Source organism: Anolis sagrei, chromosome 1, assembly GCF_037176765.1.
Source record: "Anolis sagrei isolate rAnoSag1 chromosome 1, rAnoSag1.mat, whole genome shotgun sequence".
Lineage (NCBI taxonomy): Eukaryota > Metazoa > Chordata > Lepidosauria > Squamata > Dactyloidae > Anolis > Anolis sagrei.
Genome location: NC_090021.1, coordinates 219,681,996 through 219,708,584, shown reverse-complemented (window position 1 = coordinate 219,708,584; position 26,589 = coordinate 219,681,996). Strand labels below are relative to the sequence as shown.

Here is a 26,589-nt window from a genome sequence, read left to right as displayed (position 1 = left end):
CCTACATGAAGCGTTTGGCCCATTGTAGGAATATTTAAAGTGAAAGTTGAAAGTGCAATGACCCAGGACTGTCTTTGGACAACAGATATGTCTTTGTGTGATATGTGCTGTGTTTAATAATGTTTAATGTTTTATCAGGGGAGGGTCAATTTTGATGTTTTATACTGTTTTTATTGATGGCATTGAATTGTTGCCAACACTGTGAACCGCCCTGAGTTCCCTTCGGGGTTGAGAAGGGTGGTATACAAATATTGCAAATGAAGAAAATAAATAAATAAGTAGGCTAGTGAGACAATGGCATGGATACATTTATACTGTATACTTGGATAAATACATAGATAAGTTTGGGGATGGGTTTTCTAAAAATGAAATGTGCATGAGATTTGGAAATTGCAACTAATTTTAGAAGTACATTAAAATAAGAACAAAAGAAAAGTCCTGATAGATCAGATCATAGACCCCTCTAGTCCATCCTCCTCCTCCTCCTCCTCCTCCTCCTCCTCCTCCTTCCCCCCTCCTCCTCCCCTTCTTCTTCTTCTTCTTCTTCTTCTTCTTCTTTGGTTACACCCCCCTTGAAATCTCAGGTATGCAGGTTGCTGGTCATTCTGGACTTAAACCTGGAAGCCCTGGTGGTGGTGGTGACTAGGTCGGCTTATTCACAACTAAAGCTTGTGTGCTAACTGTGCCCATTCCGAGAGAGATCACCCCTGGGCATAGTGATACATGTGATTGTTACATCCAGATTAGACTATTGCAACTCTCTCTGCATAGGTCTGCCCTTGAAGAGTTCTTGGAAACTACAGTTTGTACAAAGATCAACAGCCAGGCTTCTAAAGGGAGCTGATCTCGGGGAACATACTATGCCGTTACTGAGACAGCTCCACTGGCTGCCTATTAGTTTCTGAGCCTAATTCAAGGTGCTGGTTCTTACCTATAAAGCCCTAAATGATTTTGGTCCAGGCTACCTAGAACACCATGTACCCTTATATATACTGGGGCAAGTATTGAAGTAATGCAAGCAGACAATTTTCTCCACATGGGCCCTCTCAAGGCTCCTTCTCAGGGCAAGCAGTGGCACTTTGGAACTCCCTTTTGGAAGAATTAAGAGCTGCCCCTTTCCTGGTGAGTTTCCAGAAGGTGGTAAAGAAAGCCTTTAACTAAAGATTGTATTTGTCAGACCTGGGTTGCGTTTTAAGGTTTATCATTTGTATATTGAAGGAGTTTATATGGGGGAGGTGATAATGGGTATAATTATTTTCCCTTTCTGCTGTTAAGAATTGAATCACCCTAAGAAATTCCCTGGCAGTTGATTTTGAGCAGAAAGGGGGCATTATTTTTGCACACACAGCACCATACGTGATGAAAACTATAGGTTTTGGAAAAAAATAGTGAGTACAGTAATCAATGCCTGTTAACTATGGCAACTCTAAGGAACACAGCTTGGAAAAGTTAGTTGGGTGATAATATTAGCTGTTCAAAAAGTAACTTTTCTGAGTTCATAGGATGAATGGTAAACAGCCAATGATGCATTTGTGTGCTTTAAGTTGGAAACTGTAGGTGACAAAATGTAGCATTTTTGTTGCTTTATTCTGTTGCTCTCTCTCTTCTGTTTTTTCCCTCCAGGTTGGCTCTGTTGATTTTTTATGTTCAAAGTTGTTGTTTTTTTCACATTCACCTGATGTAAATGCTTGTGTTGTGAGTCTTATGTGTCTGTTTGGCTGTTTTGTAAGACTTGGCTGTAGGCAATCGATTTTGTCATGTACCCTGAGTAGAAGTTGAAAGTATGTAAGTAAATGTGGCAAATCTGTAGCTTTCTGAGATACAAGGGTGTTTATAGTCGGTGATGTAATGCCATGGTAGTGTCCAGAAAGTGGACATTTTGTGTGAAATTATTTGGGCTCAAGTAAATAGCGTTTGGGGGAATTTCTCAAGTCCTGATGGAACTTAGCTATGACCTCCAATCTATGAGCTGGCATAATAAATGAGTCATTATACCTCTGTGCTTTCATCACCTGTCCAAAGGAAGATTAGTCCTATTAGTCTGCCACATTCAAATTAAAAAGGTCTTTGATTGTTATTTAAGCAGCACTTACAACAAAAAAGAAGAGAAAATACTGTTGTTGCAATACTGAGTATCTCCTGTTCTGTAACACACACACACACACACACACACACACTTTATCACTCAACCTGGCCTTTTACGTCCAAAATCCCTTACTGGATCTGAGTCCAGGTAGCACTATAACAGACAAGCAGATAAGTTGGTCATTGGATTTGGCCTGGTAATGAACGACTATTTCTCTTTATTCAATCTTAATAAAAAAAAATAACCAGAGATGTAGAAAATGTTATTAAAATACAGTAAATATTTAATGTATGACAAATACGTTAAGCATCTAGCTTGCTGTTGGCTCCATAAACATTATAATGTAACAGTTCAAATAAAGTAACTCTTCTTCCTCAACTCTTTCCACATGTTCAACTCCAGTCAAAACTCACTTCCTGTCTCTTTTTATTTCTAGCTTTTAGCATTTCTCTACCCCTCCCCTGACTGTATCTGTCCCTAGCATCTTGCTCTAACCCAGTGGTTCCCAACCTTTTTTTGACCAGGGACCACTTTGACCAGGGACCACTTGATCAGGAACCACTCTCCAACATTAGTACCAGAAGGGTTACAAATAAGTTTTTTTGTCAACTTTAGATTTGGTTTGGGGTGCTGATTAAGAAAATGGCATTGGCTAGACCACATCAGCTCTAGTTTCTTATAGAGAACATAAGCCATGGTCAGCGACAGGGAAGGAGTGGCAGGCAGTGTGAAAGAAGTGGAAATAAAATGAATAAAATAAAAGAAATATAGAGGAAGGATACTCGTGGACCAGATTTTCGTCCTTGTGGCCCACTGGTGGTCCACGGCCCACAGATTAAGAACAACTGCTCTAACCAGTAAGCAGGCAAATCTATGGTGTTATATTCTTTCCTCCATAGCTCTCCAATATCATTCTGCGAAGGTCTCTTCACAATGAGAGACTCCAACTTATCCCAGACTTGATTTTGCTGGTGACGCTCCCGGATCTTCATCTTTGCTGGATGTGTTTTTAACATAACCTGTGTCCACAAGAAAAAGAAAACTATGTTTTGATTATAGGAGGATTATAAATGTGATATTGATCTTTAATCTGTGACTGTACCTATGAGAGATCCTAAAAAGAAGCCTCCAATTGCTCACCTGCAGAACATTTTTATTCCTTGCTCCAGAGGAAACCACAATAGGTGCTCTATGTTGCCATACACATCATCTTCTCTACTTCTGAGCTCATGGGATTTCACATTAAGAGCAGTTTCTTGAAATGATTTCTGCCTTTTCTTCCAGAATCATGTCTGTAAGGTGATACTGGAGGACACTGTTTGGAACTGTAGTTTTTGGCTTCCACTGTCCCATAGGCATATATTTTATTCATTATTTGACTATGCCAGGATATAGAGCCACAAAATCCTATCCTTTTTTAAACTTATAATACTGAGGCTGTGATCCTGTCACTTTAATTTAGGTATAAATCCCATTTAGAATATAGTAGTAGGAGATACTACAAGTAAACCTGCATAGGATCAGGTTGAACTTAATAAAAACTCTTTAAAAATTAAAGAAGTCTCTAGTTCAATACTTTATTGTCTGATATAGCAAGAAAAACCTTGGCAACACCCACCACCACACAATGTCAGGAATTGCTACAATTTTTGTGCCATGTTATCATGTTTTCGTCATTTTCTCGAACCATATTCTAGACTGACAGCCAATGACTCATGGATCAGCACTGGTCTGCAGACCACCACTTTCATTATTCTGTCTAATATCTGTCTGCTAGGAATGAATTTTGGAATCTAGTCTCAACAGGAAACCCCATTGCATTGATGCTGTCTGCTCAGGGTCAGACTTTCACACAATCAGAGAAGGAGGAACTTGGACTTTAGAGACATTATGGTAAAATTTGATTATTGTAAAATCACTCCACATATTGGCACATTTTTAAAAACCATGAAAAAATAAAATAAAAGGAGAAAAATATGTAGGACACCACATTAACATGACTATGTTATTTATAAAATCATTATTAAGATAGAAATACAACAATCAAATGAAACAAAATTAAATATCTACTAAGAATACTACTAAACGAAACCACAACCTGAATACTACCAAGAATTCCTGCTACTCTACCCCCTTCACCATACACAGAAAACAAAGCTTAAAATTGATTTCCTGCCCTCTAAGCCAAAGATTTATGTAGGAACGAATTGTTATCTTCTCATTACTACATAATTTGCAAATGTTTGAGTGGGATACATCCATTAGCATGTGAGTAACTGAGAAGACTGCTTAATTTTCAAGACCCACAAACATCTTATATCTTCCTGCTACTTTAAAAACATTAAGAAGTGTGCCCAGGCTTGATAAAGTTGTCTAATGACATCTGTGCTATTCTAAACATCTTCAAAATTCAATTTTCCTTTGTTGTTATCCATATTCTGCCATTTCTGAGCATAAAGCAGAGACCATATAGTGCACCAGCTTAAGTGCAACAGCAGTCCCATTAAAATAATTTTGGTTCCAGATCAGTTTTAGCTTTGAAGTTATCTTCTATCAACCGCTAGATAAGCTTTCAGTATTTCTTAACTTTATCACAGGTCTACCATATCTGTACATTGTAATTTTTGTTGCAGATATATGAGGAATATGGAAGGCTCCAAGAGTGGCTATAGAACAGGGACATTTTTAATATCTAATCTCTTTGTCTTTTCAATTGTTAAGACACAAAAAGTTTCTATGATGTTAAGAAAGAAAAGAGAAAAAAGAACATTTCTTTTCTAATCTAAACCAGAAGGATAGAAAAGTGGGTGTACAGTGTTTTGAAACAAAAGAGACAGAAAGGTTGAGAAATCGAAAAGAGAAAGCCCTAACACTTCCTACCCTGTTTCTGCTGTCTTCTTCGTAATAAAAAATGTATTTTTTTTTCCCATATAAAACTTCTTAACTCTGATAGATTAACTTTCCAGGATCCCTCGGATATCATTGGGGACCCTGTTATTCTTGTCACTAACTTCTTTTTTCTTTTCTTTTCTTGTTCCTACATCCCGGTACTACTAACTTTTCCTTGATGTTATAGAAAACCCAATGTTTTCATTTTCTTTTCTTCTTTTAAATAGTCAATAAAAGGCTGCCGTTCCTTTTCAAATGTAGAAGGACCTGACAATTGTACATGCCTAGTCAGATTGTCCATCTCTAATTATTACTGTATTAGATTTCTTCTTCAAGTTTGGGAGGGCCTACTGATTGTATAAACATGATCAATTTGTCAATTCTGCCAGATCCATCATTTCTGTAATACATAGATCTTGAGCGATAATATCTTCTTGTTTCCAGTAATCGCAAATAATGAAAAGTTATTCTCCTCTTGGCAAATTTAGTACATTTTTATTTGGTAAATTATTTCATTTATATTTGAAGAAAGTATCTTTAGGGCCCTCATTCTTGAGATAGTAGATGATCAACCAATTCTTCTTCATCTTGTGAAGTGGCCTGTTGCTGTTGTTGAACATCTTCCTGGTCCAGGATTGATTGAGGTTGCCTTCTCTTCTTGCCTTCTTGGATGTTCTCTTTTTCCTTGGTCTTTCTTCTAAATCTAGGTCTTTTTTAAAAAAATTCATAAAAATCCTGGGCCTTCATGACTTTCTTCTAAATCTAGGTCTTTTTAAAAAAAATTCATAAAAATCCTGGGCCTTCATGACTTCATGATGTTCACCAATAACTCTGTCCTTTGTAAGGTTTCATCACTGCTTCTGGGTTTTCCCATCTGAATCTGTAGCCTTTCTTCTTAAGTTTATCTGTCAGGAAAAACTAATATCTTATTTTCTTTATTGTCTGAGATGGAAGTTCTCTTAATACCACAATCCTGGTATTTCCTATTTCAATCGGATCTTTGGCATGAGCTTGCAAAACCTGGTCTCGTACTTCCTTTCTTGTAAACAACACAATCACATCTCTTGGACGTTTATTCCTTATTGTATGTTAGGATTGGACTCTAAAGGTCCTGTCAGTTTTAGTCCCAGGCATATAGTATTTCTAAGAAGTGAATCAAAGCTATTTCTTTCTATTTTTGCCTGCCCTCCCCCCCCCCCTCATATCACCCCTTCTCTTGTTCCAGTGGGGGAGGTAATATCCTTTGAGTCTTGAGGGCTTTGTGTCTGTCCTTTTTCTTTCTGAAAAAGTATTTCTCAACTCCATATGGTTGATAGATCTCGAGGGATGCTCAGTGCTCAGCCAGCCAGCTGAGACCCTGCTCACAGTTGCATTTTCTTCACCAGAAGTCCATATTTGTACCTTGACGTACTGCACATTTCCAACACATATTTTTGGTCTCCTTATACACACTGGATAATTTTTCCATAGTCAGATACCATCTATGCATGATCTTACAAAAACTACCTTGCAAATCTAAACTGAATACAGGCAGTCCTTGAAGTCACAAACATCTGACTTAGACATGACTCATAGTCAAGAACAAGGCCTACTCCTAGAGAAATCTACTCCTCAGAAGAGAAATTCACTCCTGGAAGTTATCATGGGGGAAAGGTGTCTCCAGTGAAGCTTTATTGCCAATCCTTGTTTCTACCACAAGACATTTTTTTTTTCAAAAAATGCATATCAATTTTCAAATGGACAGAAAGTGAGGTGAAATCTTCTGAACAGGTGCACAGACAGTGAAACAAAAATTGCAGAGGTGTTAACCCTTCTCTATACTATACTATACTATGCAAAGCCCCCCCCCCCTCTATATATATACACACACACATATACATGGAGCTAGAGTTACACTTTAAAAATGTTCTGACTTACTTACACATTCAACTTAAGAAAAATCTTACAGAAATTATTTTGTTCTTAACTTGGGGGCTCCCTATATACCTTGGAAATCATTACGTCACATTCTTCTCATTCTCTCCTACTCAGTATGGTAACCAATATCTGCATATCAATTTATACATTTCCCTAGTTAAATGGATGTCATCTGTATATAAGTTAGTGTCAAACTCAGCCTTATCTTTTTCAAAATTCAAAACTTTTAATCAATTTTAAATCTTTCTTGCTTATACCAGTATCAAAGAAAATCATATCCATCATTCAGCAATTTCTGCTGTGTTTTAAATCTATATTGATCAAATTAAAAAAGGTAAAGGTAGTCCCCTGACACTAAGTCCAGTCATGTCTGACTCTGGGGTGTGGTGCTCATCTCCATCTCTTAGCCAAAGAGCCAGCGTTGTCCGTAGACACCTCCAAGGTCATGTGGCCGGCATGACTGCATGGAGCGCCGTTACCTTCCCGCCGGAGCGGTACCTATTGATCTACTCACATTTGCATGTTTTCGAACTGCTAGGTTGGCAGAAATTGATCAAATTAAACAACAGCAAATCTAACAAGTTTTGAATCCCCTTCTCTCCAGCCTGTAAAAAAACCCTGAAAAATGTGGTATCCCTTTCATAAGAGGAGGCTGCCAAACAGTTACTAATGTCTTCCAGGACTAAGCAGACAGGAATTAGAGTGGGCAGGAGAATCTGAGTAGAAGTTGCTACTCAATTGGACTAAGAGAAACATAAGTCGGAAATGAATATTGACAGAGAGCCAGTAACCTCTGAATGCTGTGGGCGTGGGCTTGCAGACTGGGCTTGCAGTTCCATCAGCTGGGACTCAAACTTGCAATCTGCTTTCATTCTCATGAGGGATCCTGTTGAGTCATTGTCTTCTAATTTGGAAACTTAAACTCCCTGGTATGCTATGAAATTAAGGCAGGAGCTAAACAGAATTTCCAGTACACGATTCTCCTAGAAGAGACAATCCTAGAAAACAAAAAACCAAATAGGTTTACAACTTCTGTTTGAAGGAGCCACCCTCCAGATCTTATTGAACAGTATCTTCCAGATGTTCAAGCCAACATAGCCAATAGTCAGGAATGCTGGAAGCAATCAAATAAAACCACTATCCCATGTCTACAACATAATTTACAGAACCTGATGCAGGCACACGTGGATTATTTAGAAGTAGCTGTAGCTTATCTGAACCAAAATACAGCAGAATTTTCATTGAACTCCTTAAGTGTATTACTATTATTCTCTATGATGATATCTATACAGAAAATTACTTGATAATTGTGAATATACAAAAGGTCTGAATGAAGTGTTTGAAAATGTGGTGTATATATCACAGGTACACTGGTGTTCTGATTAGGACCTCAGTGAAGGGAAGGAATCTAGAAATTACAATGTGGACAATTTTATTTAAGCATATTTGTTTAAATTTTGCTTTGTTGAGCATCCAGGAACTACTTAATGCATCCAACATATAAAAGCAAATTGTAACTTAACAACTAAAATTAAATAAAAAACGCAACCAATTATATCAGACATGAAACAAAACATCAAATAGAAATGTCAATCTCCCAGAGCCAACAGGGTTCCTTGGGGACAAATAAGATTGTTCATTGCTCAAGATGTCTACTGAGCTTGCAGGGTAAACAGGGCATGGATACAGATGGCAGCTATTAATCTGAGGTATAATGGCAGTATTCCTCCTAATTCCTAGGAAGGGAGTTCAAGAGGTGGGGGCAGCCACAAAGAAGGCCCTTTCTCTTATTCCCACTAGCCACGCTTGAGACAGGGGCAAAATCAAGAGCAGGGTCTCTTACATCTGATAACCGATATGGCTCATGGATCTATGGCCTGAATTATTATTTTTTGCTATTTAGTCAAGACATTCTGCATTCTTAATGTAGCAGTTCATTGTTGTGATTATTCTTGTCATTTTGACTCTGCACCTCTTCTGTGGGCTCCAAATAGTAATCAACAATGAGCTTATATTCTGTAACATTTGACAGATAAAAAGCTGTGCATGAGATCTAATTATGTACATAGATATTAACTTTTTGTCTGTATTTGAATAAACGGAATGTAATCCAAAACTGATTTGGATTGGGGGGAGTAGTATATAATCAGCAAAAGTTTTAATCAAAAAAATAGAGAATCAAATGAGAGACCTCAGAATCCTTTTGATTGTATACATACCTTTACCATTCAGCTATTTCTGTATTTCCTCATGAACTAGACTGCAAGAACTTTTGATGATGGATTCATCTCTCATATGTCAATCACAATCAAACAGTAATAAACAGGTGCATTGTTCATATGAAACATGAGGCTGCAACCTCTGAAGAGGTTACAAATTATGTTGTACAAAAAAAGATAGTTACCGGTGATTGATTTACAAACCCGAAATGCAAGGTATAATATTTCACTGATGTCTCAAATGTGTTGTGCTAATTCCAGCCACCTGTTGCATCCTACCTCTTTTGCAGACTGTTCTGCAAGCAAGCATTTCTTCCCACTTCTCCCTTCTTCCCATTGACAGTCCTGTTATAAGCAGAGAAATACATTCATAAGACAGCTTTGCACATTTAAGAGCAAATGCTAATTTCAACCTTGCTTCGGATATATTGTTTATTTTATAGATGACAGATTTGCATATTTTTATCTTGCTAAATGAGCTCTGTTCTCAAATATTTACTCCATACAGAATGTTAGACACTTCGAGGATAGTGAAAATGCAGTCCGGTGACAACACAGTATGCTGTTGGGCAAGTGAGGCTAAACAAGTTGAATATCCCAAAATTAGGCAGAAACAAGAGCAACTGCTGTAGTGTGAGCTACTTTGTCCTATGCTTTAAGTACAGATAGATCTGCATTATTCTTGTTTGGTCCATCTAATGACAAATTCATTGTGGTACAGGAGAGAAAAGATGCTGGGATTTCCCTTTAGCTTTCCTATGGTGCATCTACACTGTAGAATTAATGCAGTTTGACACCACTTTAACTGTTATGGCTCCATGTATGGAGTCATGGAACTTATTGTCTTATAAAGTCTTATACTTCTCTTCCAAAGAGTGTTGATACCTTACCAGACTCCAACTCCCATGATTCCATAGCATTGAGCTGTGGCAATTAAAGTGGTGTCAAACTGCATTAATTCTACTCAATTTTTGCAATAATGAGGAATGCTAGGAGTTGCCATTTTATGGTATCTGGAAATCAGGTGCTAATGAAAATGCATTTTTGCTTAGAATTTCCCTGTTTTGGCTCAAAAGCAGTTTGTAAAACTTGGAAATGTATATTTGATTGGATTACAAATCTCATATTAAAATCAGTGCATGGAAAACAAAGCTGAGATAGGTTTTATTTTTGTTTAAAGTTGAGTTTGGAAAAATATGCTTTGGTCCTACACTGTATTTCTCTGGCGGAAAGGGGAGCTATGTCAGATTCCAATTGAATAAAGAAGCCAGCAAGCAAGAGAATGAGTGAATTTCATGGATTGAGGACTTCTGTGCTGACAGATTTAGTTCAGGCTTGTTTTTAATTGACATTACATCAGCCTTGTCCTATGTCCTACAAATGAGGACTTCCAAGATACCCTGTTATTAACAACTTTGTGAAGATCTTGCTAATTGGAGGCTGTGGCTTCCTTGATTAAACTAGCCCAGAAATAAAAGTGTCTTTCTTTTTTCTACTGTCTTGCACTTTGTTGAACTTTATTATCTTTTCTAATGAATCATGTTGTCTCATACTGTGTCCAAATTATGTAGCCACAGTTCAGTCGCTTTGGCTTTTAGGAGCCGACTTGTTTATTGTAGTACCCAATTTCACAAAATTGTATAGTTTAAACTCACTATTGTCTGCTGTGTATTGCCACCAAGAAACTGTCATTGCAAGCAGACCATGACAGCTGTCAGTTTTGAATGTCTTGTCTTTTTGACAAGAATAGGAATATTTTGCAGTGCAGTGAATAGGTGAGAGTTGCATCGCTTCCTCAGAGTCAAGGGAAGATTTGGCCTGTTCTGCTGTGCCAGCAGCCAAAGAAAGTATATTCAGTTAAACCTTTAACAAAAAGTCAGATGCTGCTCTGTGTTCCAGGAAATACAAGTCAATTATTGAAGGCATCTAGGTGTATTGCTGCTTTCTCTGTTCAAAATGCCAGCAACTTCACATTTATTTTGAAAAATTGTTTTAGTTCTTAATATGTGAAAATGCTTTACTGCAATTGGACTATTGGCTTTTTTAGTCTGGTGGATTCCCTAGATTTAGAGCATGATTGCTGTCATGTAGTAACTTGACTTAATTGTTTTATGTGGTCTTGATGTTATGGTAGTTGTATCTTCAATGTAAGCTCTGTATGTCATTACTTTGGTTGGGACCAGATTAGTTCCAGCATGCCTAGGCAAGATTTATGGGAGAACAAGCTAATACTGGGGCATTGATATGAATGGGCTTCGTTTATGAATAATAGATAGAGTTGGTATAACAGCGAGAAGTATCTACTTGTCCTTTAGCTGAAAGAGACAGTATAATTTTTTCCTTGTTTGTTTCTATTTTTGCAGTTTTACAGGTACAAGGTTGTATAATTAGGCTTTATTTATGTAGCTCATGCTTGTGTTTTGCTCTGTCTAGGAACTTGTATCAACCTTGGGTGCCTGCAGGATTTGGATGGGATTTGCAAAGGGATACATACTGCAAGGGAATTCTGTGTTTATTTTTTGGGAAATTGCCCCTTTGGGACTCAATAAGTGTTGGCTTTATTGAATTGAAGCATCAATTTTTGCAGGGAAATGCAATGCTGGGCAGAGTTTACCAGTAAACAGTGAGTTAAACCTACAGAGTATATAGCATTCTTACAAAATTATACAGCAACAGTAATTAATCAATAATAAGCTATCATATTAATAAGTATAAATAACCAATAATGAGAAAAAACTGCTTCAAACTATGCATGTCAGATATTTTCCTGCAACATACACATATTCTGCTTGGTATCTCTTATTAGCAGGATGCTTCAGGATTTCAAGGAAATGGATCAGAATGCTCTGAACTTGATATTTCTAGTTTGGGGGAAAAAGGAAAACAATTTAATAATGTCTTTGTGTATATTTTTCTTCATTGTCGCTCTACTTTACTTAGGCCTTACCTTTTGATCTTTGATCATCAATATAATTTGCCTGTAACGCTGAGGTCCAGCGGCAACAACTGGTGGCTTCACCAAGAAACTAGAGGCTAGGATAGGATAGAAATAAAATCTTCTGGTGAGAATATAAATAGCTTCTGTGTATACTTTGCCTCAGCTGTGTTGAGCAACTTGCCTGCAGTTAATCAAACAAGGTCAGGGATTGTATATTTCACTTGTTCCTGTTGCTTACCATTGTCTTCTTGAATCATAAAAACCATCTGTTAAGGGTATTCTCATAGCTCTGAGGGAGCTGCAGTTAGTGCCTATTACATGAAATAGAAACAGATAGAGTTTTGAAGGACAGGAGGAAAATGTAATAATATAATCGGTCTATGATAAATTTGGGGATAAAAATTCATGTGTAATGGTGTTATTTGGCATTGTTCATCGTAACTGATTCATATTGAATCTATTAAAAAGGAGGGGTTTTTTTCAAATTGGAAGGTGTCATGCCTCTGAATTAATTAAGATCTACATTGGCCCGAATAAAAATATGATAGCGCTTCTGTACTGTGCGTATATTGAAAAAAGAATTTGCCACAGAGGGTGAAAAAAGCAGATTTCTTCACATTCTTCCTTGTACAAAACTATTAAAAGGGGGATGTCCTGTTCTATTTATTTATTTAAATGTTGTTGTTGTTGTTGCTGCTGCTGCTGTAGTGTGTCTTCAAAACATTTTTGACAAACAGTAACCTTAAAGTGACCCTTTGATGGGATTTCCTTGGCAAGATATGTTCATATGGGGTTTCTCTTTGCCTTTCTCTGATGCTAAGAGAGTGTAACTTGCTCAAGGATATCCAGTGGGTATTCATGGCTCAGCGAGGATTTAAAATCTGATCTCCAAAGTCCCAGTCCAACATCCAAACCACAACATCATTTTGTCTCTCTTCTTTTAAATATATCTCACCTTATAGCAAAAGGCCTCAGGAAAATATACAGGCCATAAACAATTTTAAGTTATTTTAAATACCAGGGGGAAAATTAACATAGCCCAGAACAATTTAAAATGGTGTATATACAACATGTACCATACCAATACATTATAATTTAGCCAGGCTCTAATCATGAAGATCTTAAAGTTCTGGTGAAAAGCTGGGTTTCTGTTTGGCACTTAAATGCTATCATGAGAAAAAGAATAGATGAATTTCCACATGCTTCTTGATGGTCTATATATTATTCTTCCAAAAACTTTAATGACCCTAATGACAAAGGCAGTATTTATTTATCATGTCAGGAGCAACCAGACAGGCCCTATATCCCAAGATCTGATTCCAGGTTTTCTGTTTATGCCAGATTGTGTGGCAGTGGGGACTCATATAATGCAGTTTAATGCAGAAAATCTGGGATCGGATCCCGGGATATAGGGCCTGTCTGGAAGAGTCCTTAGCCTATATTAGGCTTTTTCCTTTCTCTTTTTGAATAGCTGTATATGGTAATTTGATAATTGCCCCCACACACCCCAGTTAAAAAGCATAAACCTGGATATTGCTTGGAAATTGGCTGATTCCTTGGATTCTAAACTTAATTCTGCTTAGAAAGACTCTGTTTTATTTATCCCATTATCTGTTTTCTCTTCTGTCATGTGTAATGCTTAAAAATGGTGCTGCTATCTTTGTGCTGCTCTTTGTCAGTTTGTTAACAACCCAGTAAAGTTCTTTTATAATTTCCTTTTTCAGTTCCTCTCTGGTGTGGATGCCTGGTGCAAAATGTGCAGTGAAGGAGGCCTCCCATCAGAAATGCAAGACCTGGAACTAGCCATCCATCATCATCAATCCCTTTATGAACAAGTCACTCAGGCTTACACGGAGGTGAGTGTTCCAGAAGAGACTTTAATAACAGGTAGCAAGTTACACACTGTGCATTTCGAGTGTAGGGGATTATTAACAGAATAATTTGTACAATACATTTATGTGGCCTTTGGCTACCAGTGTTGCAGCCTAGCCACCTACTTCATCCCCTTTTTCACCCACAGATGAACAAGAATAGTAAATGTTAAGAAAATAGTATCTAATATAAAATGGTTTCAAAATACACCCATGAGCTAGATTTTCAGAAGCTTAACAAAATGCAATGACCAACTTTGAATAGGAATTCCAAAAACCACTCAAGGCAAAATCAAGAAACTGTAATCCAAAGGTTGATGCACTTAAACTAGAATTATATCCAAAAGCTTGAAAGCTTGAGTATGACCATAATCCCAAAGGCTTGATACTTGAAACAAGATTTGTAATCCAAACAGGAGGCATGGAACTTAAACAGGAGTACATGATACAGAGCCAAGAAGAGAACTTGCTGTGATCCAAAAAGATTTTGTTGTTCATTCGTTCAGTCGTCTCCGACTCTTCGTGACCTCATGGACCAGCCCACGCCAGAGCTCCCTGTCGGCCGTCACCACCCCCAGCTCCTTCAAGGTCAGTCCAGTCACTTCAAGGATGCCATCCATCCATCTTGCCCTTGGTCGGCCCCTCTTCCTTTTGCCTTCCACTTTCCCCAGCATAATTGTCTTCTCTAGGCTTTCCTGTCTCCTCATGATGTGGCCAAAGTACTTCAACTTTGTCTCTAATATCCTTCCCTCCAATGAGTAGTTGGGCTTTATTTCCTGGAGGATGGACTGGTTGGATCTTCTCGGAGTCCAAGGCACTCTCAGAACTTTCCTCCAACACCACAGTTCAAAAGCATCGATCTTCCTTCGCTCAGCCTTCCCTAAGGTCCAGCTCTCACATCCGTAGGTTACTACAGGGAATACCATGGCTTTGACTAGGCGGATCTTTGTTGCCAGTCTGATGTCTCTACTCTTTACTATTTTATCGAGACTGGACATTGCTCTCCTCCCAAGAAGTAAGCGTCTTCTAATTTCCTGGCCACAGTCTGCATCTGCAGTAATCTTTGTGCCTAGAAATACAAAGTCTGTCACGGCCTCCACATTTTCTCCCTCTATTTTCCAGTTGTCAATCATTCTTGTTGCCATAATCTTGGGTTTTTTTTATGTTTAGCTGCAACCCAGCTTTTGTGCTTTCTTCTTTCACCTTGATTAGAAGGCTCCTCAGCTCCTCCTCGCTTTCAGCCATCAGAGTGGTGTCATCTGCATATCTGAGGTTGTTAATGTTTCTTCCTGCAATTTTCACCCCAGCTTTGCATTCATCAAGCCCCGCACATCGCATGATGTGTTCTGCATAGAAGTTAAAAAGGTTGGGTGAGAGTATGCAGCCTTGCCGTACGCCTTTCCCAATCTTGAACCAGTCTGTTGTTCCGTGGTCAGTTCTTACTGATGTTACTTGGTCCTTGTACAGATTCCTCAGGAGAGAGACAAGGTGGCTTGGTATGCCCATCCCACCAAGAACATGCCACAATTTATTATGATCCACACAGTCAAAGGCTTTAGAGTAGTCAATGAAGCAGAAATAGATGTTTTTATGAAACTCCCTGCCTTTCTCCATTATCCAGTGGATATTGGTAATCTGGTCTCTCTTTCCTCTGCCTTTTCTAAACCCAGCTTGAACATCTGGCAACTCTCGCTCCATGTATTGCTGGAGTCTTCCTTGCAGGATCTTGAGCATTACCTTACTGGCATGAGAAATAAGGGCCACTGTACGGAGGTTTGAGCAGTCTTTCGCATTTCCCTTTTTTGGTATGGGGATATAAGTTGATTTTTTCTAGTCTGATGGCCATTCTTGTGTTTTCCATATTTGCTGGCAAATGGCATGCATCACCTTGACAGCATCATCTTTTAAGATTTTAAACAGTTCAGCTGGGATCCCATCGTCTCCTGCTGCCTTGTTGTTAGCAATGCTTCTTAAGGCCCATTCAACCTCACTCCTCAGGATGTCTGGTTCTAATTCATTCACCGCACTGTCGAAACTATCCTCGATATTATTATCCTTCCTATACAGATCTTCTGTATAGTCTCGCCACCTTCTCTTGATCTCTTCAGCTTCTGTTAGGTCCCTGCCATCTTTGTTTCTTATCATACCAATTTTTGGCTGAAATTTACCTCCAATGTTTCTAATTTTCTGGAAGACATCTCGTGTCCTTCCTATTCTGTTGTCTTCTTCCACTTCCATGCATTGCTTATTTAAAAAATAGTTCCTTATCTCTTCTGGCTAACCTCTGGAATTGCGCATTTAACTGGGCATATCTTCCCTTATCACTGTTTCCTTTTGCTTTCCTCCTTTCTTGGGCTACTTCCAGTGTCTCAGCAGACAACCATTTTGCCTTCTTGGTTTTCTTTTTCTTTGGGACGTACTTTGTTGCCACCTCCTGAACAATGTCACGGACTTCTGTCCATAGTTCTTCTGGGACTCTATTTACTAAATCTAGTCCTTCAAATCTGTTCTTCACTTCCACTGTAGATTCGCTAGGAATATTAGTGAGATCATATCTAACTGGTCTGTGTATTTTCCCTGATCTCTTTAGTTTTATTCTAAATTGAGCAATAAGAAGTTTGTGATCTGAGCTACAGTCAGCCCCAGGTCTTGTTTTCACCGACTGGATGGATGTCTGCCACCTTTGGCTGCAAAGGATGTAGTCAATCTGATTTCGGTGTTGACCGTCTGGTGAGGTCCATGTATAAAGCTGTCTTTTAGGTTGTTGGAAGAGAGTGTTTGTTATACACAGCGAGTTTTCCTGGCAAAATTCTATCAGCCTGCGTCCCGCTTCATTTTGTTCTCCCAGACCATGCTTGCCTGTAATCCCAGTTGTCATTTGACTTCCCACCTTGGCATTCCAGTCTCCTGTAATGAAAATAATGTCTTGTCGAAGGCTTTCGTGGCTGGAATCACTAAGTTCTTGTGGGTTTTTTCGGGCTATAGGGCCATGTTCTAGAGGCATTTCTCCTGACGTTTTGCCTGCATCTATGGCAAGCATCCTCAGAGGTAGTGAGGTCTGTTGGAAATAGGAAAATGGGTTTATATATCTGTGGAATGACTGGGGTGGGGCAAAGAGCTCTCTGCTGAAGCTAGGTGTGAATGTTTCAGCTGACCACCTTCATTAGCATTTGAAGGCCTGGCTGAGCCTGGGAAAATGTTCTGTTGAGAGGTGTTAAGATGTGCCTGGTTGTTTCCTCTCTGCTGTTTTGCTGTAGTAATTTTAGAGGTTTTTAATACTGGTAGCCAGATTTTGTTCATTTTCACGGTCTCCTCCTTTCTGTTGAAATTGTCCACATGCTTGTGGATTTCAATGGCTTCTCTGTGTAGTCTGACATGGTGGTTGTTGGTGTGGTCCAGCATTTCTGTGTTCTCAAATAATATGCTGTGTCCAGGCTGGTTCATCAGATGCTCTGCTATGGCTGACTTCTCTGGTTGAAGGAGTCTGCAGTGCCTTTTATGTTCCTTGATTCGTGTTTGGGCGCTGCATTTGGTGGTCCCTATGTAGACTTGTCCACAGCTGCATGGTACACGGTAGACTCCTGCAGAGGTGAGAGGATCCCTCTTGTCCTTTGCTGAACGTAGCATTTGTTGGATTTTCTTGGTGGGTTTGTAGATTGTTTGTATGTTATGTTTCCTCATCAGCTTCCCTATGCGGTCAGTGGTTCCCTTGATGTATGGCAGGAACACTTTTCCTCTGGGTGGATCTTCATCTTGACTCTCGTGGCTTGTTCTTGGTCTTGCAGCTCTTCTGATGTCTGAGGTGGAGTATCCATTGGCCTGGAGAGCCCAGTTGAGGTGGTTCAGTTCATCTTGGAGGAGGTGGGGTTCGCAGATTCTTTTTGCACGGTCTGCCAAGGCTTTAATGGTGCTTCTTTTTTGACTTGGGTGATGGTTGGAGTTTTTATGTAGATATCTATCTGTGTGTGTGGGTTTTCTGTAGACGGTGTGACCCAATTGTTTTTCTGGTTTGCGGATGACTAGGACATCTAGAAAAGGCAGTCTTCCTTCATTTTCTTTTTCCTTTCTTTTTCCTTCCTTTCATTTTCTAAAATTACTACAGCAAAACAGCAGAGAGGAAACAACCAGGCACATCTTAACACCTCTCAACAGAACATTTTCCCCAGGCTCAGCCAGGCCTTCAAATGCTAATGAAGGTGGTCAGCTGAAACATTCACACCTAGCTTCAGCAGAGAGCTCTTTGCCCCACCCCAGTCATTCCACAGATATATAAACCCATTTTCTTATTTCCAACAGACCTCACTACCTCTGAGGATGCTTGCCATAGATGCAGGCGAAACATCAGGAGAAATGCCTCTAGAACATGGCCCTATAGCCCGAAAAAACCTACAAGAACCTAAAATAATGTCTTTTTTGGTGTATTATCCAGTAGGTCCTGCAGATCCTCATAGAACCGATCTACTTCTGCTTCTTTAGCAGCTGTGGTTGGAGCGTATATTTGGATCACTGTGATGTTGAAAGGCTTTCCTTGCACTCGAATTGAGATCATTCTGTCATTTTTTGGGTTGTATCCAAGCACTGCTTTAGTGAATTTCTTATTAATTATGAAGGCTACTCCATTTCTTCGATGTTCCTCTTGTCCGCAGTAGTAGATCTGGTGGTCATCTGATGTGAAGTGGCCCATTCCAGTCCATTTCAGTTTACTGACCCCCAGAATGTCTATCTTTAGTCTTGACATCTCACCAATAACAACATCCAATTTGCCCTGGCTCATAGAGCTTACATTCCAGGTTCCTATGGTGTGTTGATCTTTAGAGCATCGGATTTGTTGTTCACCTCCAGTACCGTCAGCCGCTAGCCTTCCTTTCGGCTTTAAGCTACCTGCGTCATCACATCTGGGGCCAGTTGAACTTATCCTCTGCTCCTCCCCAGTAGAGTTTTGGCCATCTTCCGACCTGGGAGTCCCATCTTCCAATGGCATACCGACATATCTCTGGTTCTACAGGTCCATTTAGTTTTCTTGGCAAGGATACTGGGGTGGTTTGCCATTGCCTTACCCAGGGATCACGCTTGGTCTGACTTCTCTGCCACGACCGTCCCGTCTTGGATGGCCCTTCACAGTTTCACTCATGACATCATTGAGGTGCTCAAGCTCCAGCACCACAACAAGGCGGTGATCCTTTGCTGGAGTCCAAAAAGATAACACAGAGGAAATCAAAAAAGAAGGGGAGGAGAAAGGAGTGCAGCAGCACCTTTAAGTCTGTTTTTATTGTAGTCTGAGCTTTTCTGGATATAAATAAGTTTCTTCAAATGTCATATGGATTGATATCTATACCTCAAGATATAATACATATTTACATAGTTATGGGTGTGCAGTGGAATAAAGTAGAACCCAAAAATATGCTAACCATGAAAATCAGAGTATAGGACACTGTCCCCAGAGTCTCCAATCCAACATTTTCCAAGTTGGCATGGGATGCATTATATCTATTACTTCTTTGACCATCCCTTATTTAAAGATAAAATGTTAACTATTCTACAGTTTTGTGTTGTTTGTTTTGTATTGTTTGCTAGGTGTGTAATCCACTTCAAGAGAGACAGTAAATTTGCAAGATGATGAGATGTATTAATGCCTGTTTACTTAGTTCTGTATGTGCTAGTTCTGTATGTGCTCAATCCTTCTTTCTTGTATTTTATGTCTTCTTGGTGTAATGAATGAGTATTTCCAAGTTCTATGTAAGCTGCAGTCATCTTAGGGAAAGAGACAAAGGACTTACCAAAGTTTATATAATAAAATACAAACATTCAAATTGATGGATTTGGTGCATAGAAATTGTCTGTGCCCTGTATGAGTCTGTATCACCTTTGGAGTTTAGTGAAGGCTGATGAACTAAATTGGCTTCCCCTCATCCAGCCATCTAATCCATGCCACATTGTTGTGATCTTCGCTGTCTGCAACCAAAAGCAACTGGATCACACATCAGGAGAGATTGTGAGCTATTAAAGAGTCACAGTGGTCATACTAGTTTTTAAATATAAGCCTGTAAGTAGCACTGTGTGTGATCTGCGCAGAAAGGAAAAAACCAGACTCTGTCCCTTTGATGTCCAAATTCTGTTTTTAGAATATTTTATGTGACTGCATCATGCATATTTCTTTTCATAGTGATTAATTTTTCATATGTACAAAGATTTTGTATATATGCTTTAAAAGGTTGATAGAAGCCAAGAACAAAGAGGGTAATATTGACTTGGGAGATGATAATTTGAGGAGTGGAGAAGGATAAAGAAACACCTCAAAATTTCTGAAAATCTAGTCCAGCACTTCCTCGTGTTTCTTTTATGCTCATTAAACCTGAAAAATTACACATTTGTGGGTGGGGGGGTTAGTGTGAAGACTGGTTTTGTTCTTTATGAAGATGCAATGGAAAAAAATGAAGACACAACTTCTCCATCTCTTCATGTCAGAACTCCAAAGATGGTCTTCAGTTGCAAATTAAGAAGGTCAAATTGGGATTAAGTCCTAACTATTACTGAGTAGCTAGCCATACTAATAGCAGTAGGCCAGACTAGGTGAGAATGGATTCCTTGCAATCTTTTCATGTTTTATAATCAGGTTTCTTCATTGGTTTAGTTTACAATGATAGTGTTGTATTACTTCAATTATTCTCTATGGATCACCACATACTTCCTCCAGTACTATTTCTGTCTTGCCTTACTTTACATTCAGTATATTGAGAGCTGGTTCTGACTTTGCACTGGGAAGTGATAAACAAAAATCTGTGATTGTCTCCTTAATTCATATTCATATATATATATTCATTCCTCTTTATTTATTGCTATCCAGGTCCTTCTCCAGTCCTGGATAGCAATAATATTGAGATTTTCTAATAAGTAGTTTGCAGTTCATGTGTGTATCATGTGTGTGTATTTAGATCCACCTCCTTTGTTTGTCAAAATGATTTTCTGCTCACAATTCAAATTTGAAATGTCAGAAGTTTATTGGCATTTTCCTATCTATGCAGACTGCCCTTCAGCTTAATGACCAAAAGACCAGCTGCCCATTGCTGAAACTGGCAGTCTTTTGAAACGGATATGTAATTTATAGAGCAATATCAAAGTCTACCCTTGCCAATCATTGTATAAATAAGTATCTTTACAAACCTGAAAAGACAACAGGATTAGTGTCATAACTTTTAGTATACCAGTGATCTGGTCACAGAGCCAGCACCTACCCTCCAAGAAATGACTAGGGAGAGTACCAGACCAAGCACCACTGTGGGGCTAAAGACACCTGAGATGCCACAGGCATCTAGGCTTGAGACACTTGAGTTTATGACAACAGAATTCAGAATATCCCAAATTTTGTTTAACACAGGTCAAGGCCACGTTAAAGTGGTCTTGCCCAGCTTTATTCCACATCAGCTCCTTGTGGAGTTTGGCCACCACAGAGATTATCTGTGGTCCTTTCCCATTGAGTGAGCAGTGTAGATTTCCCATAGTCTATGGCATTGGTTCTCAACACCCAGAAATCCCAGCCAGTTTACCAGCTGTTAGGATTTCTGGGAGTTGAAGGCCAAAACATCTGGGGTCCCAAAGGCTGAGAACTACTTGTCCATGGAACTCAGGGAAGTAGACTTAGTTTAGTCTATGAAACTTTATGCTGTTTGGTCCTCTCAGTTAATCCCTAAAGTGCTACAAGATCCTTTTGCATGTTGTCTGGATTAGTTTTCAATGTATTTGCTGTCATTCACTCCATCACAGATATCCAGAACTGGTTAAAAACCAAGGCAGATGGCTGTGAAAGGATAGATTCATGTTCAAACCCTGGAAATTAATTCAGTTATCATTTGCAGTTTCAGACAAATGTAAATGATGGATAATCCTTTCTTTCTGCATGAACCAAAAGTATCTATACCAACATAACACCCATGCTTGATAAACTGTGATCCTTTAACCTTACAGGTGAGTCAAGATGGAAAGGCTTTGCTGGATGTCCTACAACGTCCCTTGAGTCCTGGGAACTCAGAATCTCTCACTGCCACAGCTAATTATTCCAAGGCTGTTCACCAAGTTTTGGATGTGGTCCATGAGGTTTTACATCACCAACGGCGCCTAGAGAGCATTTGGCAGCACAGGAAGGTTCGATTACATCAGAGGCTTCAACTTTGTGTTTTCCAGCAAGATGTTCAACAGGTAATATAATTTCTCTGATTTATAAAATAAATCTTGGATCTCATTTATTGCAGCCCCAAAACTGTTTAGGGAGACTCATCTGTAAGTCTTCATAAAATCATTTTACTGTCTCTTGATGTTATATAGGCTGGCACACTGAAATATAAAATACTCATCATTTCTGTTATGTGAAAGATCACCATTTGTTAGGTAACGTATTGAAAAGCTTTTAAAAAATTGCAATGATTTTGGAGTGGCTTAATAAATAGCTATGAGGTCTATTGTATGTGCCTGAAGGACACTTTACTAGGAAGAAAAGTAGCAACAATAGTAAAATAAAGCATATCCCTGTGATATTACCTAGATTATTTCAGTATTGTATATGACTGTGAATATGCAGAAAGTGCATTGGAAATTGTTGTTTACCTTTCCCTAGAATATGAGGATCAAGAGAACAGTGAAATTAATAGACTGTAGAAATGACAGAGCAGTAATTGGGCTCATTCAAATAAAATCTTATTATCCTACCAAACCATGGAAAGTTTGACAGGATTTATTTTGTGGTAGGAATTTGAAAGGCGTATGTGTAGAAGAACTGATGAACTCCCTATTTCAGTACTGGATCTTTGCAACATACTAAAAGTGGCATGGTTGGGTACACATATTTATGATTTAAAGAAATCAGTTCAGTTTTGTTACATTGCAATATCCGGAAATTTAATCTTCATTAGGTCAGGGTCCTGGATTGGCTGCTTCCTCACTACAATATTTCCTGAAGGCTATATGTTTGTTTTAAACTGGGGAAAAACTGAGGTTTACAGAAATATACCTTGAAAGAAAGACCTGGTTCCACATGTGTACATGGTATGCTCAGGGAGACTAGGGTGTAAAAAAATTATATGTCGGAATTTTGCTCCAGATTTTAGATTTTAAAATGACTTAATATTTTCCTAAGTGGAACTGAGGTATTAAGAGATATGCAGGTAGTAGAAATGCTTTTTTTTTTGTCGTGTCAGGAGCGACTTGAGAAACTGCAAGTCACTTCTGTTGTGAGAGAATTGGCCGTCTGCAAGGATGTTGCCCAGGGGACGCCTGGATGATTTGATGTTTTATCATCCTTGTGGGAGGCTTCTCTCATGTCCCCACATGAGGAGCTGAGCTGATAGAGGGAGCTCATCTGCCTCTCCCCGGATTCGAACCTGTGACCTGTCAGTCTTCAGTCCTGCCAGCACAGGGGTTTAACCTACTGCGCCACCGGGGGCTCCAGTAGAAATGCTAATTTTGCATGACACTGGATTCCCATTCCAGTTTTTGCTTCAATTTTTTGTATAGTTGGTAATTGTACAATGAAAGGAACTCCTGTTGCATCTTGACAATTGGACCTGAGGCTCCCTTTTCATCTCCCCTATCATGCTTTGAACATTCAAACATGGAAAAAAATATAAATATGTTTTTCATTCTCATTGGCTATACATAGTTCTGACTACAGCTAATCTTTCCATTGTTATTGCTCCCGAACATCTTTCCCTTTTCCCAATTCTCTTTGTCTTTCCCTTCTGTCAGCAAGTAGGTGTTCACATTTGGGAGTCTTCGTGCAGAACCAATGTGTACAAGAAGCACAGAAACCAATATTGATTCAATGAACCTAGCAAATGTGTCTTTAATCCTTTCTAAATACAGTGGCAAGTAAATAGCCTTTGTTCCTTTAGAAAGCAGGAACAGATATTTGTATTTTGAGTTACTGTATTGCCTTAGTTCTGAAACTTTAACTCTAATATTATAACAATATGTCTTTGTGAAGGCATAGATACCACAATGAACGTCATATTTTACATTTTGCTCGAAATTACTACCCGTGGTTTAGCAGCTATGTTTCCATACATTTCTACAAAAGTGACAATTATAAGGTGTGCATGTAAAAACATTTTACTCTTCACATATTTATGAGAATACCAAAGAAATTGAGTGAGTACCCTACACTCTGTATTCACATACAATGTTGATTCCCCCCCCCCCCAAATTTTGTTGATTTTTCCACATTTTGTTGACAGACAAGACTCTTTGTAGATTGGGACTTATTCTGCATGAAAAAACACATTTGTAGTTTGTTTTTAATTTGCAATTTTCTTTTCAGAAAAGTAGTATTTCTGTGCAGAAATGTAGATTTATGTACAAAAAGCACCACATCCATCTTTTTGGACAGAATGAGTTCTGAACATTGAATCATTTTTGAAAGCTGTGAAGTTTTTTGACAACTTCTAAGGAGGAGAAATCTATGAATTATTTATTCTTATCACTGAGAATGAAATAGATCAAGATTTACATATAGCATTAAATGATATTCATGTGTAATAAAGACCAGTATACATTTTGGCTGTAGAGGTCTTATTCAGGGGAAAGATGAAAAGAAAGCACTCTCTTGAAAAATCTTAAATATGGAAATCATGTTTAGGACTTGAAGATTCTGTTGATAAAATACTGTTTCTTTATTCAGAAAGAATGGAACAAACTTCACATTTTTATCAACAAGTAGATATGATGTCTAAATCAGGTTGTTGTTAAAGAGAAACGGTACAAGGGCCCAGGTTCATTGGCTCAATACAATAAAAATACTAAAAAGAAGGATGGAATCAGAAAAGAAAGCTGATACTTTTAAGTCCACATATAAAAAGGAAGTGATTTCACCATGACATTGGGATAACTCAAGCCCTCAAGTAATTCCTTTGTTACTCAGTGACACAATCTTAGAGGAAGGTATATTCATGGGTGGCTAGTGAGTCCTATGTCAGTGGAGTGGTGAAACTTTTAATTCAGAAACTTTTAATTCAAACTATTTAAATTCTGCTGAATGTTCAAAATTTTCTACATATAAGTTGTCACAAACATTTCACAAATTTCCTGAGGCACCACAAGTTTTTTATTGTGTCAGAAGAGAATTGACAATAGTGTTGTAGTTCTTATTTGATGTGAGCCCATCTCAGTATATGTATAAAGAAACCCAAAGGTCATATTGTCTGCATGAGTCTTTTTCACTAAGTCTATGGACCCGTTGGGGAAGCAGCAGAAATGCTAATAAATACTATTCCTCTTCAAACCTGTAGCAAAATAGTACCTTCCTCTGAGATGTTTTAATAGAGTCCTTTATATTCCCTTAAACATTGCTGCAATTTACGCTTCTGTTAGTTTTTAATGTTTTGTATGCACACAGACCTTGTTATTTTCCAAACACAAATTTTGTGTTGCTGTTTCTCGGTGGCCACATTTTGGCTACATGTCTTCTAGTACAGAGTCATCGTATTTGCTACCATGTGGTGAAATGCATAATTATCACTACAGTAGCTAATATCAGCTACAAATTATGTAAGAATAAATTTTTAAAAGGCTTCCATATTGAAATATAAATCCATAAAACTTTTTTTTGTTTTTTTTACTGTGTTCCTTAAAAGATGTGTTTAGATCCATGGCTTCATAAAAAGAAAAATAGCAAGTCTGTTGTGTATATCCCAAGGCACTGGTCTAAGAATATCTTACAGGTAACTAGCTGTGTCAAGCTGAGTAGTTAATAAGGATTAAATACTCCACAGTCTGCAAGGAAACGAAATAAAATTATTCTGATCTTCAAACAATGGCACTTAAATACAGCTCAGCATAATGCCTTAAAACCCTGTTTTAAAATAATTTAATTTTCACGTAATGGTATTTCCTCAGGATATTCTGTAGAACTCCATGCCCTGTCATTTGCATAATTTCATTTGAACTTTCATATGAAATTACTCTAAAACTGTAATTCTTTTCTCCTCCCTAGAGCTACTAATGAGAACAGATTACTTTGTTTCTTAAAGCCGTTCAGATTAGAGTTATGTTTGCTGTTTTTCACTATCTGTGTATTCAGTAGCATGATGATGATCATTTTTTCACAGGTAGGTTTTTTTTTAATGTGTTTGGTGTTGCATCCCCTGGACAACATTTCAAAAACTTGTATCTGATTAAGGTTTCTGGCTAAACCTAAAGTTTATTAAAAACTAAAATAAATACAATCCAGCATAAGTTGATGTATATATTCATGTATATGTCATTCTCATGTATAAATCAATGGCAGGTTTTGAGGCCAAAATTATGGATTTTGGTATGATTCATGGATAAATTAAGGTTATCTCACAGAGAGTAGTAAGCACTCATGCCACCTCAGAGGGTCAGCCATTCTTGGCTCCCACCACCATTTGTCTGTCCAGGCATTTGAAAAGGGCAAAAGTAGCACCACAACAGGGAGAGTAAGAGGGCATTGGTGCTTCTTTTAGACTCTCCTGTGATATATTAAACTCTTGCCTTTTGCCATACTACTCAGATAAGAGGATTGTTCCTTTTTTTTTTTGAAAGAGGTACAGTACTCATGGATAAGGTACCCAGGTTTTTTTGGGTTAATTTTTTAAAATTAAAATGTCTAGACTTACACATGAGTATATAGTATAATCATTTTTAAATCTCATTATTTTAAAT

General features: G+C 38.3%; 1 protein-coding gene across 8 annotated transcripts in view; it reads left to right on the top strand.

Moving 5' to 3' along the window:
* The window catches only part of KALRN (kalirin RhoGEF kinase), a 607,994-nt gene that overhangs the window by 327,247 nt on the left and 254,158 nt on the right, over positions 1 to 26,589 (top strand). For all 8 annotated transcript variants that reach the window (XM_067473328.1, XM_067473327.1, XM_060774943.2 and 5 more), the window contains exons 8-9: positions 13,774 to 13,905; positions 21,883 to 22,113. In XM_067473328.1, the coding sequence (XP_067329429.1) occupies positions 13,774 to 13,905; positions 21,883 to 22,113 (363 nt within the window). The remainder of the gene's footprint in view (positions 1 to 13,773; positions 13,906 to 21,882; positions 22,114 to 26,589) is intronic.